The 17,730-nt window shown below is 41.2% G+C and overlaps 1 protein-coding gene across 1 annotated transcript in view; it reads right to left on the reverse strand.

Annotated features, from left to right (window-relative positions):
* LOC113673408 (uncharacterized) overlaps positions 1 to 17,730 on the reverse strand; it is an 82,814-nt gene that overhangs the window by 666 nt on the left and 64,418 nt on the right. Inside the window, exons 76-92 of the mRNA XM_089198642.1 lie at positions 16,968 to 17,447; positions 16,181 to 16,618; positions 15,131 to 15,607; positions 14,296 to 14,769; positions 13,491 to 14,003; positions 12,521 to 13,027; positions 11,707 to 12,291; positions 10,745 to 11,299; positions 9,065 to 9,643; positions 7,836 to 8,390; positions 6,400 to 6,891; positions 4,999 to 5,439; positions 4,063 to 4,491; positions 3,083 to 3,532; positions 2,111 to 2,488; positions 1,390 to 1,815; positions 251 to 843 (exon numbers count right to left, since the gene is read on the reverse strand). Of these exons, the coding sequence (XP_089054768.1) occupies positions 251 to 843; positions 1,390 to 1,815; positions 2,111 to 2,488; positions 3,083 to 3,532; positions 4,063 to 4,491; positions 4,999 to 5,439; positions 6,400 to 6,891; positions 7,836 to 8,390; positions 9,065 to 9,643; positions 10,745 to 11,299; positions 11,707 to 12,291; positions 12,521 to 13,027; positions 13,491 to 14,003; positions 14,296 to 14,769; positions 15,131 to 15,607; positions 16,181 to 16,618; positions 16,968 to 17,447 (8,372 nt within the window). The remainder of the gene's footprint in view (positions 1 to 250; positions 844 to 1,389; positions 1,816 to 2,110; positions 2,489 to 3,082; positions 3,533 to 4,062; positions 4,492 to 4,998; positions 5,440 to 6,399; positions 6,892 to 7,835; positions 8,391 to 9,064; positions 9,644 to 10,744; positions 11,300 to 11,706; positions 12,292 to 12,520; positions 13,028 to 13,490; positions 14,004 to 14,295; positions 14,770 to 15,130; positions 15,608 to 16,180; positions 16,619 to 16,967; positions 17,448 to 17,730) is intronic.

Genomic DNA, 17,730 nt, shown 5'->3' on the forward strand with positions numbered 1-17,730 from the left:
CAAATCACTTTTCAGCTTAAATCTCCCCATACCCTTTTATTTAGGATTTCTGAATCTTGGTCTTATTTCTCATCAAGGTCTATATTTATAGTTTTCTTTATAATTGTAGTGGTAAAGGAGAGATTCTGTTCTCTTTTACTACTGTAATAGTAAAGGAGAGTGTCAGATATGGACCCAATTCACATAAGACACTTCAGGAAATCAATTTCGTGGCTTCGAACCACCCAGGATTGCGCGTGTTACAACGTACCTCTCAGTCGTTTGAGGCGAAATTTGCGAAACCCTTGGCGCAATAACCTACTCCAGCCTTTCTTCCCTCGCATTTTGGCTTTTCCATACCGAAGTCGGATTCGTCGAAGACGGCCACGTAACACAGCTTTCAGTTTGTTGCAACAGTTCCTCACTCGTCGCCACATTCCCCCATAACGTATCTGCAAGGCTCCTCCCCTTGCAGGCACATATTTCCATCTTCCTCCGATAAAGATTCCAAATCGTCGTCCTCGCAGTAAGATCCTTCTGAGTTTGCCTTTGTAACGTACAGTCCACCGGCCTTTTGTTCTGTGGATGATCCTTGAAACGCCTCCAATCTTGAGTCTCATTTTCGCGTAGTTGGATCTTAATCTAAGGCCTCTCCATCTGCGATGGAACCAGACAAATGGCCGTCCGCTTCGGAATCGCACTAGTCGTCCTCTTCGCCTATAGTAGACCATCAAACGTCCTTTGCGTGGATAAATCCAGCGTAATTTGCCACGGATATACATCTTTAAGCGTCTAAGAGGTCGTCTAACCAGCCTCCAAGCTTTTCTGCCGGAGCGTAACCAGATACCTCTTTTGTTTCGGATTCTGTGAACAGCAGGAAAATTGTAATTTTAGAGACATGTTTAGAAAAGGTAGCCTCTGGAAATGTGACCTCTAGAACAATGTTTGCGCGCCATGGAATCCTCGAACACGTTGAGTTTTGCCCGACCCTCTTCCATGAGATGATGAGCAGAATCACATTTTAGCGGTGAGAGCATAAATGGCATTGCACTCATTTTTAATTGGTAAGCTGAAGCTGTAATAAAATTTACATGTCTAACGTAAAATAGTCTATTAGCGCAACCTTGAAAAAGGATATTTGTAAAAATGAAGCATTGTGAATGAAGACGTTTTGTAGAAGAAAATTTCCAGGCACTGTTTCCGTTATCCCATACGAATAATTTACAATTATTGCGAAAGTTTGAGCAAAGCACCTTGCTTATTTTCAGAGGCAAATAGATCAAATATAAAGTAGTACCTTTTTCATGCTCACATAGGTGTTGATAAAAAATAATTATGATATTGTTGGGATAAATAAGTTTATGGTTCCCGGATTGTGTTAACAATTACTGTTACAAGAGGCCCTCCTACCTCAGGAAATAGTACTTTGTGCCGACACGGAAGCTGAGCCGTCCTTTCTTACTTCGAACGAGGTAGAATTTTCTACCCCATCTGAAAAAGATTCTGCCATTGCGCTTTCCGTATCGACGTCGACGCCTTCGTCTTCTACGCCTAAATCGTCTCCAATACCGTCTGACATTTCTTTGCCGTTGACGTCTCCTTGCTCGCCTGCCACGGATAGTGGAAATACGCCGCCACTTCCTCTTGTAGTAAAATTGTATTTTGCCGTATATGAAACGAATTGCCGAGGTTTTGCCTCGGTAAAGGACAGTGATATTTCTTTCCACTCTCTTTACTCTTCTGAACCGTCCTTTAACACGGATTCTTATCCTTGCGGTAGAACTGATTCGATACCATCTTCGACCAAAGTAGTATGAGACTGAACCACGCACAAATCTGATAAGAATACAAAAACCAAGAATATGCAGTTGTAAGCGAGTAAAAGTAGGTCGAAAGGAGTTACTCCGATTCTTAGCTGTCAGCGTTAGAAGCACAACACTAGGTAATGTAGTTTCCTCCACATATCTTAGTTTGTCCAAGATAATTTAGGTGGTACATAGTGGTACCCAAGCCAAAGCCTTTCGTAAATAAAATCATTATATATATATATATATATATATATATATATATATATATATATATATATATATACATATATATATATATATACATAATATATATCTTCTTTTACCTTAGGCTACAATTCTTGCGTCGATAACGGAAGAAGAACTTTCCTCTTCTTTGGTAAACTGATCTCCAACGTCCTCCAACATTTACACGCATCACAATGTAGCGTCTTCTTCTTCTGTAGCGTCTCCAAGGCCTTCTTCTGGGCTTCACACGTCTTCGCCGTTTTAGAAGTAACCAGCGTCTCCTTAGATACATATAGGTACCCTTATTGTTGACTAAGATTGGTCTGTACCGTTTACCAAAGCGAGCCTTAAGTTTTCCTCGCTGGATAACAATTCGTCGCCACATCCTTCTCCTGAACACGTAGAGTCGATACCTCTTCATCGGAACATGTCTCCAAGCTCGTTGGAAATAGTAATATAGCTTGCCACGAGAGAGCCTAAAGTGAGATGAGATAAAATAGGTAGCCACATTTGAGGTAGAGTCGAACACATCAATTAATTACGGATTTTACATCGTAAGAAGTGGTTGGAAAGGGAAAAGTAAATGAGCTATGGCTCTTCGTCGGAGACCTATAAATTAAATATTAAGATGAGTTCAGAAATAGTTATCAATATTTTGTTCTATAATCTGTATTTGATTTCAGGCTTTCGGAGAGTCAGTTATGACAGTGGAATACCACTCACAAAACATTTAGTTGGATGCCATTCCACCAAATGTCTGGAAAATCAGAATTAGTAGCTGACACTGAATACGGACATCTCCATTCTTATCGGTCCAAGGAGCTGCGATTCTTTCAAACGAATTTCTCTCATTAATTAAGAGCATTTGAACTACGACTCTTAAGACCTGTTTCCGTCGCCGTAAAAGATGCCATTTCATATGTGAAACATAGCACTTTTTGCCCCATTTTCTGTGCTTTATTACTTCAAGTCATTTTTATCGTATTTTTTAAAGCAGTTCTTAAATGTTCCGGTACTACACCTACTGTATAACTGTCCTGATGGTAAAAGGACGATTTATTGTTTTTTACCTGATTCTTCTTCGCTTTCCTCCAAGGCGGAACGTCAATCTTCCTTTCCACCTGAAAACAACTCTCCTCTTTCCGCGATAGTAGATCATGAAGGAGCTGCTAAGTCTCTTCGATCGTCGTATCCGTCTCCTTCTTCGCCTCATTCGTCGACGGTAACGCCTTAAGCGACGTAATTTTCGTAATTTGCGTAGATATTTACGTCTCCTCTGGTGACGGCGTCTTCGTGATATCCTACCTCTGTAACGGATTCTTCGCCATTTCCTACCTTTCCTAAATGCAGGTATTCCGCGTAATAGCTTGAATCGACGGTATCTTCCACGTACACGAACAGTGATCTTGCCTCTGCGTCGTCTTATACGACACCATCGCTTTCTGATGCGGATGTAAGGTTTGATATAGCGTCGTCTTCCTTTGAACGTGAATGAGATCTTTCCTTTCCGAGACTTGTACCTGGAAAACAAGACATGTTTTAACTCTCCCGAAAATAATCTAGACGTGATTTTATATCAGTTGATATTTATCTCATTTGTCCTACAAATCCATTATTCACCTTTTCAATCTAATCATGTCTTTTTGTTATGTAAAGCGTATCTGAAAACAAGCGTGGGAAAAACTAGTAAATTTTATTGCACTGTTTCCGAGTCAAATATAGTCATGCTTGTCTCCGTGAGTGAATTCATGAATATTTAAAGACAGCTTGCAAAGGGTTAGCTTTTAACAAAGTAACTTTCAGTTTACTCTATGACAGGGCTATCCTTTTTTTTTTTCGGAGGGGAAGAATTAGCTTATTGATAATGGTCGGGTGACTTCAGCTGTTTCCTAGTCTCAGTGAAAGTGATCTTACATAATTATCAGAGAAAATCACAATCATAATGATTTCTTTCACCGGTCTTATCCTAATGCTGTGCCTGTGATTTAGATCAAGTCCACTTTTTCTGTAGCCTTGTAATTCTCGCGGCCCGCTGTCCAATTAACCTCACCTTACTCTCTTGAATCTTCTTCCCCAGCGCATTATCAATCGTCCTCTTCGCCTGTAAATCTTCCTGAATTGTCCTCTGAATCCTACACGCATCACACATCGACGTATACGGCGCCTTCCCCGTCCCCTTCGTCGGCGTCGACGTCTCGCTCGTCTTTTTCGCCTCCTTAACCTTCTTCTTCGTCGTCTTCGTCGTCTTCTTCGTATCATTCTACGTGTCCTTGGTCTCGTCCATCTTCTTTTGTTTAGTAAGCGCAATTTACCGTAAGCTATACGCAGTTTTGTCAGTTTTCCTCTAAATCTTATGCGAGGTTTTCCACGGTAAAATCGCAGTGATCGCCATCGTCGGCCAAAGCGGAATTTAAGTGGTCTTCTACTCAACCACCTCCATCTCCTTCCATATCGGATTCCGATCCTTCCTTTACGGTATCTGAAAAAATAACGTTGATTGATGGGCCTCCATACAGGGAAAGCGTAATTTACATATTCTACCATCTAAGACTAAAAATCTTGCCTTTGTAAGTGGTATTTCCCTTTTGAAGAAACAACAAATAATACAATAGCGCCCATGGTCGTAACCAAGCGCAAAAAACGAAAAAAAGTGAATAGAAAATAACTTAATCACCTTGGTGTTTATCTTATTTTCTGTGCGGTTTGTCGTAACCTCGACAAACTTTAAATTCAATGTGAACATGATAAAATGCTTCTCACTAAACCACAACAAAGGCATGGTCGGTGATCTAGCCGAGAACACTGGTTAAAAGCTGAATCTCAAAGATTTTTGCTAAATGTCGGTTACTTAAATTAAATTCAGTAGTTACTGCAATTGTAGCAGCTAGCAAAATAACCATGACTTGTTCTTTAGGCGAGTTTTTGGTTCGAACAGCTACTCTGGGTCTAGGCCACAAGTAATAAGTTCGCAGTAAGAGGAGCTTACCGTACAAGTTTCCATCTGCTACCAAAACGACATCTCAATGAACTACCTCTACGGAATACGCTTATCCATTTTCGACCATAATAGAAATGTAAAACGTTGCGCTGTCTTATTCGTCGCATACGTCGTCGGTATCTACGACGTTGCCGTCTCACGCGTCGCCTTTGTCGTCGTCGATGTCGACGTCTCCATCGTCTTCGTCTCCTCGGGCTTCGCGGTTGTCTCTTAACTGTTTTCCATCTTCTGCGGTATCGTAGCCGGATCCGGCCGCCTGTTAACCTGAATGGCCTGTAACTTCCGAACCGACGAACCACAAGCCTTCCACCACGTACTTTAAGATACCTCCATCGCTTACCCAGTCGTACCTTGAAACGCCTACTGACGCGACGTATTATGCGGCTCCTCCCTTTGTAGGTAACTCTAACGTATCGCCCTGTTCGATAACTGTTAAAGTTCAAGAAATATAAAGTTAGTACGGTTCTTAGTGACGGTGCAAAGACATTGAACGTGCCATAAGTAAATCATAACTAGCATAAATATCGTATAGGCGTCTTAATGACTGCTTCTTCAGTACAAAGACCTATGTTACTATTTTGACTCTTATAAGAGTCCCATATATAAACAAATAAATAAATAATCTTGGGACATGAATCTGCTATTCTAAACCGTCTAACTTGAGGGTATTTAAGGATAAACCAATTTAATTAAATCTCCTTTTCGCACGGCCACGGAACGTAATCTATGGCTGAGGCTTACGAAGTTAAGATTAAAGGCTTTCGCCTAGCCAGGAGCCATCACTGCTTTCTAGGCTTTTTTTTCGTTACCAACCACAGAAGTTTGCATAACTAAAGGACAAGCGCCTGTTGGACAATATCAAGGTTTCCTTTCTTTATTAAAGGTCCAATTTGGCCCATTTTGTTTCATTATCAAAGACCAGCTTCTCTCGGAGCCTTAGGCCTTAGAACATTAGGTCTCCCCATTCTCATCGTAGAAGAGCAAGTGAGACGAGTGAGAAGATGTTGCTCCTCTTAATGATTTAACTTCAACGTGGCTACGCAGAATTCAATTTGTATCCACTCTCCTTCTCGCAAGTGCACGGACAAGTTATGGTAGGAGCTTACTCTTTTTTGTCCAATTCATTCGGTCTCATCTGCACTTTCAGCAGTCTATTTCGACAATTTTCACCACCACATATTACGCACTATTTCCTTTCCGTTGCTGTTGAGAGCGTCCGCTTCCTTCTCTCATTATGGACCAGCCTGTAGGACTGGTTAGAATATGTTGCTACATGTTATCTCTGCTAAACTAGGTCATTCGGTGGGATCATGAGCGATTCGATTAGGGTATCAACTGTTTCAATAGAAACTTAAAGCTGTGGACCAAATAAAAACAAATTTTACTCACTAGAAGGTTATCCATCTTTTACCGTAACGCAATCTATATTGACCACGCCATCTGATAATCGACCGCCAGCGTCTTTTATAATAGAAAAGGAACAAAGGTTTTCGCCGGCGTCGTATGTAACGCCGTCTACGCCTTCGCCGTCGTCGTTGAAGTCGTTTTCGCCAACGTCGCCGTCTTCGGCGCCCTCTTAGACGCCCATAACGTCCTTTTCCACGTGAACGTGGTCGCTTTCGTCGTATTGGTCGCGGTCTTGGCTTTGGCTTCGGTTTAACCGTTTCGAAGTGTGCTGGAATGAACATCTTTACTCGACCATGATGGATAGAGATCTTCATTACTTTACGACCGTACCTAATAGCTAGCATTCTCCTTCCCCTTCTCCTCATTGTGGTCACGTACCTCCAACGTCTGTTATAAAGTACCTGTACTTTACCTCGTACTCTAACTCTACGCCATCGTCTTCTAGAGCTTATGTAAAGATAACCACGATTACATCTGTAATAGGAAAGAAAAAAATTACATGTCAACATCTCTCCGCTATTTTCAACAGCTCAAAGGAATATATGTGCCAATCTGGACAGTATATTCTTCTTTGTTTCTAAATTTTGGAAGAAACAAAGTGTGTAAAGATTTTAGTACACTTCTCCTATTGGGAGATTGCGAAGCATGCAGAGCGGACTGCAATTGCTTCCTCCTGTTAACTTTGAATAGTTCTGTGTTTTTCAGTACTCATAATCTCATCCAAATCCAGTTTTCTTTTTCATCGAGAATTAGACAGACTAAAAGGACATGAGCAGAAACCATATTTTCATAATTGCTCAAAACGTGCTTTCCCTCGATTTATATTTTGTTATGTTTTGTTGCATTGAAAACTCGCCTTAAATAGCGTTTTAACTCTCAGATACCACTACCTCTTACTAGCAAAGCTTGAAGTCCGAAATATAAGTTTAAGACTAAGTGTTTCCTTAATTAGGAATAAATAAGGAACTCTTTTCGCAACCAAAACACTGTCAAATTTTAGCAGTCTGTAACGTGCGTAGTAATAGCTTAGAAGAATAAGAAAAAGCCTTTTGCGCACTAATCTTCAATCTTCGGCACTTGAATAAATGCGGCTCTTCAATCTTCTTATAAGTGAACCACCGCCTTTACTTTGTTACCTCTCGCTTCCCTTCTCTACTTCAGTGTTACTACGCATACAAAGTTCTATGTCCAGAAAAAATTGGCATTGCGCTGGCTGTCGATAGTGAATATTCACGTATGGCCGGGTGTTCCGTACTTTGCTTAAAGACTGTACATTACTGCGGTTACCGAGTACGATTTAATTAGCTTTTGTCCATAAGATAATTAAAAAAAAAAAAAACGTTTGAAGGCGAGCCAACTTAATTAGGAAAGTAAAATGCCGGTGACATTTGCAGTGCCAGTACAAAAATAGAGGTTACCTTATTACTTTTGTTCTTCTATGGTATCGGACTCTCAGGCGACCTCCAATTCGATATGCTTTTCTCCATCCCTTGATATAGATCCGAAGGACACTGTACAATTTTCGGCTTCTACGAGTTTTTCGACGTCTCGTCTTACCCCTCCTTAGTCGTTTAGTAATCCTTCTCAATCGTCTTCGTCTTCTAGTTCGTCTTCTTCGCACTCTTCGCCTTCGACGTTGTCGCCTCTTTCGTCGCCGGGTTCGTCGGATTCGCCTTCGTCTTCTTCTCACTCGTCGTCGTCTTCTTCTCCTTCTTCTTAGCCTTCTCCTGCGCCGTGAAACCTTTCGGCGGCGGATTCTGATACGCTTCCAGTGTCCTCGCCGATATATAGAAATTAATCCCCTTGTAAAGCGCATGAGATATCCTTTTATGCCGTATCTTAGGAGTAACCCTTGTCTATTTATCTTTACTGTTCGCCAGCGATTCCCGTAAAACACTCTTATGCGTCTGTTTGGTCTCCTTAGTCGATACCATCGTCCACTGCGGAATATGCTCACCTTTCTAAATCCATATCTTAAAATAAACAATAAAAGACTAGTTTAGGAAGGTAATTCAAAGTCAAATCTCAATCATAAAAACAGAATAATTTAGATAATAAAATAGTTTTTTAAACATTTTGTACTATCAAGGCAGTTTTGTATCCATAGCCGCTGAGCAATATATTTTGCTACAAACAATTCATATTTGGTTTTGGTGAAATCTAATGAGTCGCACTGATGGTGAAAAACCAATGGCAAAAGAAGCAAGGATTTAAGGTGAAGACGTCGGTCAGTTTTTAGAGCGGAGTGTCTCTATATCGTATTAGAAACGATTAAGTCTAAATTGAATACGATTCTTGATGGAAAATTCTATGTCCTACTAAATTGAGATGTAGAAGCAAAATGTATTTAAGGATGAAAAGAGGTGATTAAAACTTTCTGAAGCACATGTTTTCATCCTTCCCAAATTAATAACACCTGTTTTGACCCTTTCACTCTAAAGATTTCTTCTCACTGTTTGCCAAACAATTCTTTTGATGTTAGTTTGGAGAATTCGGTATTGGATAAACTTATATTCTCCTAATTGGAATGTTCTTTGTTCTCGTCACTTCCTTGCTCGATACTGCATTAATATTGTCAGGAGAAATTCTTTCCTGATCACTCTTAGGAGTGGAAGGGTTTAGCTCTCCATCATTAGTTTCAGTTTACCTGACGAAACATTGTCTTCGTCCGATTCTAAAGATCAGTCTGGTTCCCCTTCTATAAATCATCCTCCATCTCCTAGCGTAATAGATTCGCATTACGCTGCGTCTAATTCGTCTTCGGATCCTCCGTCTGCGTCGCCTTCTTCTTCTTCTACGCCTTTTTCTTCTCCTGGCTCGTCTCCTCCTTCTCCTGTACCTTCTCTTTCTTCGTCTGATCTTTCGTCTGCGCACTCTTCGCCTTAGCCTTTGCCGTCTCCTTCTCCTCTTCCTCAATCTTCTAAGACGTCTCAGACGTCGCAAAGATCTTGCGCGTTTTGCGAATCCCTTGCGGCCTAACCTTGACCATTTTCCCCTCCTTGTATATCCTTTTCTTCGCCTTGTTATTCTACGTGTAGACCTAATGATCAATCGTCCGCGGCGGATCCGTACTTTTCTGTATCTTCTTCCAACGAGCACGACCAGCTTGCGGCGTTTGTAAACAACCCGTCTCCACATCCTGTGATAACGTATTTTAAGACGGCTTTTCCCAGATAGTGTAAACCATCGTCTGGTGCGCCACATCCTCCAGCGGCCGCCACGATATCTGTGCGTGGGAGTATAGAAAGTTAACAGGAGTAATTTTATTGGTGTCTTTCAAAGTTCCTTTAATATTTCTGAAAAAACACGTAAAGCTAGATATTCGTGAAAACAAAGCAATGCATCCCTCAGCACTCAAGGCCTCTTATCGCGATCCAGGTTACTTACTGCGTAATCGCGAAGGGGAAACTTTTTACAGTCAAATGTTTGTTAGCGTTATAATGGATGAGAGGTCAAGCTGTAGGTCACCTTTCCTTGACCTCTTGCAGGGTCATCTTTCCTTGACCACTTTGCAGGGTAACACTTGTCAAGACCCGTGTTGACCCGGGAAGAATGATTGAAATCTCCCCAATTGTATCAGCAAAACATCGGCCCAAAAACTTAGCCGGGTTGGCAATCTCACTCAAATAGACATGATTGTTTTGTTTTACTTGTTTCAACATTATGATCTTGTACCTCTTCGGTCAAACAAGAGTTTGCTGCCTTTAAGGCCTTAATCTTCTGGTTTTTGGTCAGTAAACGTGTTGACCAGGGTCATTACGAAACCAAACCACATAAAACACAGACAGACAACCTGCTCTCTCGCAACATATTGTTTTCATTACTCTTTGCGGCTACAAATCCAAATGATGTAAGGAGGCTCATATTTGGAAAAATGTATGCCTCGGTACAGTTATTAAGATAAAATTTCTCAGGGTCTGCTGGGAGTTTTTTATTTATATCTCTATAAATCACTAGCATATAAGTCGCAATAATATGGGAATTGCCCGAAAGGGATTTCGTACATCATGCTAAGTTTCTTTAAAGAGTAAATGACAAAAGTAAATAAGTGAATGAAATAAATTTTTTGTAACAGGCGTCAAAGCTAAATACTTTAAAATCGTTGGTTCACATTATTGAGCTAACTGATTTTGAGATAACTGATCACATCAGAGCACGAGGATGGTATTTTCGAGCAGATTTTATAAAATTTGCCATAGAATAACATTATCTTGACAAGTTAAAGAATTGGGCGTCTGTTTGCCAAAATTTAGTCATAGTCATGTCACAGTCGATCAATCTTTTTAAAAACAGATCCCCATTTGCGAGTCAAATTATAAAACTGTACCTTATCTTTCTCACTCCTCTCCTGGTGCGGACGCACAAGTATCCTCTGCGTCTGAACGCTCCTCTCCAGCGACGTTTATATAAAAATCGCATCTTGAAGCGACGAGATCTCGGTCTACGTCTTCTTCCTCTCCACAGCCTTTTTCCTCGTAGTCGTCTTCTGATATTTCGCATTCTTCTTCTTCTGTATTTTCTTCTTAGCCTTCTTTTACGTTGTCTCCTCCTTCTGTGTCGTCTTCGTCTTCGTCTTTTAATTCTCCTTCGTCGCCTCCTAGTTCTTCGGCGTCGCCTTCGTACTCTTCTTCTCACTCTTCTTCGTCGCCTTCTTTTATATCCTCGCTTTCGCCGTATAATTCTCCTCCATTTTCGTCGGATTCTGACTCTAACCCTTCCTCTTCGGATCTTCACTCGGCATCTTCGCCTTCCATATCGAACACGGAAAGCTCGATTGTACCTTACCACTTTTCTCCATTTACGATTTATCTTGATTCTGAGTCGCCTCCTAGTGGATATCCACCTCCCACGACGACGTACAAATATTCTGCCTCTGCCACATCTTAATGACAAATGAAAAGGAATAGGAGATTCAATCAGCGCTGTACAAACAAAAGTTAGCTATTGAGTTCTAAGTTCTGAGCCTGGGGGGATATTGATCCTTCGAAAATAGTGGTATTTAAGTTAATTTGCGTGATTTCACAGCCCCCATCCAGAAGTTGACGAAAGCTAGCTAGTATAGCAACAAAAAAGTGAATAAATTAAAGAAGAAAATTCAGCATTTTTGAACAGGTGCATATGGTTAAATCGATGAAAAAGGGAAGAAATTTCCCTTTCCGTCCCCCTTTCTCAACTCGCCAAGCAGATGCGGGTTTTTTTCTTTTTTCTTCTTTTTTTATTGCTGAAATGTTTCATTCAAAGCACGCATGTGTGAGAAACAGATGACGATAAGAGGAACAATGATTTTACCTGATTCTTCTTGACTTTCCTCTGAATTGGAAGTATAATTTTCCTCCCCGGCGATAAACGCTTCTCCACTTGCGATAATATTTCAGTCTTAAAACGCTGTAACGCTGTCGCCTTTGTCGACGGCGTCTTCTTCTTCTAGCTCTGCGTCTTCTCCTTCGTTTTTGTCTTCTACGCCTTCGTCGTCTACGCCTCTTTCTCCTCGTCCTCCTTCTTCTCCTTCGTCTTCGTCGGTACCTCCTTCGTCTACGAAGTCGTTTCCTTCTTCTCCTGATCCTTCTCAATTTTCTCTTTCTCCTGAGGCGTCGCCGATGTGATCCCCTTCGACGTCGATACTTTCGAACTCTGCGTCCCCTCCATCGGTTCCTTGGTCTTCTTCTTAGCGGTCTCCGCCTATTCTTGCTCCAGATTGCTACTGGTGTTCGTGTTAGATCTATTTTTCTGTAGGTTCTATGGTAGCGCACAGCTAATCCTCGTCTTCTATTGGTCACACGTCTCCATCTTCCTAACGCATAAACTCTAAGCCTACTAAGGGGTAGTGCTGTCGGTCTTCTTTTCCGTCTAAAGATAAGTCGACCTCTCAAGTACCTAGGAAATTTCAAAGAAAAAAGAATATTATTGCAATGGTGTTCTTTTGGACGCACACACACTGAGACCAATATTTGAATGCAAGGAAATGTCGGAAGTCACATTTGACTACATTTAGACGACCTCCTTCCCCGAAAAAAAATATTAGCACAAATTTCAAAGTGATCGAAACAAGAACGTTTTTCTCTCTTTTCAAGCTCCTAAATGATCCTGAGAACAGTGTATGCACCTGATTGTTTTAATCCTCCCCATGAAACGGAAAATTAGGCGTCCATTACGTTGGTACACCTTTCTCCATCTTCTGTACAATCTTATCTTCAGTACACAACCACGTCTTCGTCTAAGGCGTCGACCCCGTCTTCTGGTTCCATATCGTCTCTGCTTCCGCCTTCTCCTCATTCGTCGTCTTCGTCTTCTCCGCCTTCTTCTCCTCCTTCGTCTTCTTCTGAGCCTTCTCCTACGTTTCTGCCTCCTAAACCTTCTTCGCCTTCTCCTTCTGACACGTCGACGCCTTGATCTTCGCCTAGTCAATCGAGGACGTCGATAAGAAAACCATCGCCGCCCTATCCTTAATCCATTTTTGTAGAATCTGAGATGTCGGGTTTTCCTCTTGTAAAGAATCTTGAACCTCGGAAGGAGTTTTCGCCAGTACCTTATCTTGACTTGAATGCGCGTGCGCGGCAAATTAATTGATCTCTTCCCTCTGCGGCTAAGTCTAATTGAGTGGCGGTGGAACCTGGAGTAAAAAATCGAAATGAAAAAGAAAGATAAGGGATTGGACAAAGTTGATGACAATATTTTCTGGTACCACTTCCTTTAATTTCCCCACGTCTAATTATTGTGTTTATATTTCATCTCTACCACGTCTTCGTAGCATCCATCTCAGTCACAATTCCTTCGAAAAGTGACAAAGCTTAAAGGTGCCGGCGAAAATAGCAATTGTACAAAAGTCACATGAGCGTAGCTAATTTAACAAAGAAATCAAAAAAATATTACCCAAATTATGTCAATAATCAATATGAAATCATTAAAAAAATTAAAGAAAAGTAACATTTCTATGGTGAACCTTTCCTGAACCTTTTCTAACGCACAAAGTACAAGGGTGTTCAACCATGAGAAGGAAGAAGGCTGTTTACCACCCCAAATCACATTTGACGGAAAAAAAACCTAAATTGATAAATTAATCAAAATATTGTCACCTGGCTCGGTATATTGTTCTTTTATATCTGACGATATATCCTCTTCTTCTTCTGATTACATAATTCCATCTTCCGTTGAAATAAACTCGTATCCTACTGCGACGCATTTGTCTTCTTCGTCTTCGTCTACGCCGTACTTTCCTTCTCCTTCGTCTTCTTCTCCTTCTTCGTCTTCGCCGCCGTTGTCGTCGCCTTTTGCGTCTGTATCTCCTCCTTCTCCTCAACTTTTTCTTCCTCCATTTTCCTCTGCGTCGTCTACCTCGCCTGCCCCAGCTTCTTCCACGGACTCGACGTTTTCTAAGTTTACGCCACCTTCTTCCCAACCTTAGGCAAACTCTTCCACGTCGGAGTCGAATTCTTACTTTCCTCTTTCGGTAAGTAATACTCCAGCGTCTTCGGTATCTTCGCACATAGCGCCATCGTCTTACCAGAACTTTTAGGCGTTTGGAGGTTCTCAGTAACTTATGCCAAGTCTTTCGTTTCCCTCTCAAGTAAATAAAACCTCGACGGAATCTAGTTAAGCAAAAAAAGTATCAGAAAGAATAAGTAAGATAGAAACATCAAGAGGAAACAGCTATGATCAGATACACGAATATATGAAACTACTGGGCTCGTTAAATAACATTGTCGCCCGGCGAACATTCACATATTCATTCACAGTATAAAGTGATCGATTCATCTGCTTGTTGTTCTTCGTTACAATATGAGTTTTTCATGCTTATTGGCTCCGTAGTTGTATTGGATAGTATGTTTGAAGATACCTTGATATCGGCGCTATATAAGTATTATTATTATATTATTATACCTTAATGGTCTTTGCCTTCCACCGTACGTGAACGTATATTTTCCGCGAGATCGGATTACTGTACGCCACCTACGCCGCCAAAAGAAGCGCAATCGGCTGCCCCGTTTCTTTCGTCGTATGTAATTCAACTTTCGACGGTATCGTCGTCGTCTTCTACGCCTCCTTCGTACTCTCCTTCTTCGTCTTCGCTTTCGACGCCTGATTAATCTTCGTCTTCTTCTTCTCCATTTTCTTACTCCTCGTCGTTTTCCATATCGTCTACGCCTTCCGACTGTTCTCCAGCGGTTTCGGACACGTAAACGCACCTTCCCTCTTCTGAAGGCCATTCTTGTCTGCCGTCGGTGGATGACAACCCAGTATTTTTTTCTGTAAAATCCTACATTCCTGTACCCTCCACGTAACCTGATCATAATCTTTCCATAAAGCCTTCTCCATTTTCGTCCAAAATAGAAGTACACGCCCTTACGACGGAATCTGTACAAAAATCAGAACATAAGGGGTCATACCACGAAGGAGATATCAAATAATCAGTGCATTTACTCATGAAAACAACTGTTTATTTACAAGAGCCACAACCAATTGATCAAGCAGAATTATCTTAAAATATAGACTACAAATTGAAGGAATCTTGCCTCTGCTTTTAATGCAGAAGCTGACTTGAGATCAATATAAGACTTTAAATAAAGCGGAACATATTCATTATCAGAGTTAAGTCGATAACATCCCAAGAATGTCTCAGTTTACTCAATTTTAGTCTAGCTCTTAATTAATGGAGAGTACTTAATTTTCCTGAAACTCGTTTTAAGAAACGGAAACTGAAATCTTGATGTCATACCTAACTGATCTTAATCTTCGCTTGTATCGTAATACAAATCTGTTTCGTCTTCGGTATACAACCATGGATTTACCGCGGTAACGGACAATGATCCGTGGAACATTCCTCCTGACTCGTCTCCTTCGGCGTTGTCGTTTCCTTTGTCTCCTTCGTCGCCTCTGCCTTCTTCGTCTTCGCCTCTTTCTTCTTCGTCTTCTACTCCTTCTTCTTCTCCTTCTTCGTCTCCTACGCATCCGCCTTGCTCTCCTTCCCTTTCTATATCTTTGCAAGGGTACCCATCGACGGAACCGTCGTATTGTCACTCCCCATCTGCGGAGTTTCAACCTTTTCATTCTTCGACCCACCCGAAGGTAGACTCTTCCTCCTCGTAATACTACTCTACGCCATGTTTTGTAAAAAACTCGAACAATTCTCACCGGGTTTCTAAAAGTACGCCATCGCCGTCCAAATTTATATTGGAACTGTCTCCTGTAAAATCTGACAATCGGAATGACAAAAATTTCAATTTTGAGTTTTATATGAAACTGAACTTAAACGCTTCTAGATACTTTAAAAAGCTGTGCACATGAAAAGTTTCTTGTAATGGTAGAAACAAACGTTTCCAAACTCTCTTTTAAATCATTCAGCTCTCAAGAAATCACCCATTATTAACTGTTTAACAGAATCTCGCTCACCCTATCAACTTATTGAGTACAACGAGTACGAACTCTACTCCATCACCATGGATTGGTTGATCTGTGACTTACAACCATGGTTTTCGGTTCCCCTTAACAAAAAGCGTGTCGGTGAAATGAGAACCGAAATATACAATACATTTCACTCAATTTTCAAATAGACAATATTTGTCTTTTGAGAAACTTGGAATTATCATGAAGCTATCTCTCCTCCTCATCACCCGCTATTCTTTGCAAGATGATGATGATGTTGAATTTTTTTTAACAAATTCAATACACAACCCAGAGGCAAATTCTGTTGTGAAGTTTTCAAGTACGCATTAATAATGACTATGAAGCAGACCACATATCTCACTCTCAAAAATCATATGGTTACCTGACTATTACTGGTCGTCGTTTATAGACAAAACTCAATAATTTCCCTCGCCGATACACTGGTCTCCATCTTCGTCGCCATTTAATTCGAATGACACATCTGAGACGCCGTCTTCGTCGTCGCCGTATTCTTCGTCTTCTGCGCCGGATAAGCCGTCTGCGTCTACGCCTGCGCCTTCTAATCATGCGTCTTGTTCTTCGCCTATTAAACTTACCTCGTCGGCCTCTCAATCTGGGTCTGATTGTTTTCCATCCCTTTATGGATCGCCACCTGATCCTTCCTCCACGGATAAGCAACTTACGGTACTTACGCTTGTAGCGCAGGTATGGGCGTTTTTTAAAGAAACGTACGCGGCGCCATCTTCTAAACCAGACTTGGGCATTTCGTACTGTTTTCCATTTCCGCTTTCGCTTAAACATCAACCTTTTGCCCACGTATCTGTTAATCGAAACGGAATAGCATTTCCTTAAGGATACTCGACACTCTGGCATTAAAATCGTCTCTTTGTGACCTCAAGAAAAAATAAAGTTTGTTTTTTCGTTCACTGAACATTTTGTACTGATCTAAATGAGTTAAAGTAGCAAAGATGGGATTGAAGAAAACTGTTTAAAATGAGAGATAAAATAGATGGCCTCAAAAGAAGGAAAAGACAGAGGGATCGTATCAAATTTTACCGAGTTACGATCTTAACTAAAAAGTACACATAGCTCACATGGTTTGAAAGCTGAGGTGAACATACCAGGTACATGATCTACAAGTCGATTTCTTTCTTCAGATAATTACTCACCGAACATATCGTACTCTGTTTCCTATTCTCACTACTAGGCGACCACGTTTTCGATACACTGGCCTCCAGCGACGCCCGTATCGAATACGCATCACACAACCCCGTCTTCGTCTTCGACGTCTTCGTCGTAATCCTCTACGTCTTCGTTTCTGGCGCCTCCTCCTTCTCTTTCTTCGCCGGCGCCTTTTTCTCCTTCTTCGTCTCCGGACCCTTCGTCTTCTTCTTCTCAGTATTCGCCTCAATCTTCTGCGCCTGTGTCGTAGACTGTAAGTGCTAATTTTCCTGTAGGTTCTATTGAACTTGATAAAGAACCGTGCATGTCGTGTCTTAAATATTCGCCGTCTTCGTTTGTAGGTAATCATCCACCTACCACGATATGTAACTAATCTACGCCATCTGCCATTCACTCGCACTATTGCAGTGGGACGCCGCAGAGTTAGTCGTCTTTTTCCATAAATAGTAAGTCTTCCCCTGTGGTAACTGTGGCAAAAAATGATATGTAAGGAACAAAGCCGGAACTCTAGGGGTGGGGAAAACTGACGCAAAAGTAAAGGAAGCAGTTACGAAGGCTCAAAAGGTGTCCGTGGTTGTTTAATGTCTCAATCAAATCGCTATCTTTTTGTCTATTATAGTATCATAATAATACCCGATCAACACCGTCAATTTAGGGAGTCCCTCCCCCCAGCACAAGAAGTTACCAAGACAACATATCCTCTTGAAAAACACCCTTTGATTCAGCTTTTTTTAGCCGTAACTTTTAAAA

The sequence above is a fragment of the Pocillopora damicornis genome, chromosome 2, assembly GCF_964200805.1.
Source record: "Pocillopora damicornis chromosome 2, jaPocDami1.2, whole genome shotgun sequence".
Taxonomy (NCBI): domain Eukaryota; kingdom Metazoa; phylum Cnidaria; class Anthozoa; order Scleractinia; family Pocilloporidae; genus Pocillopora; species Pocillopora damicornis.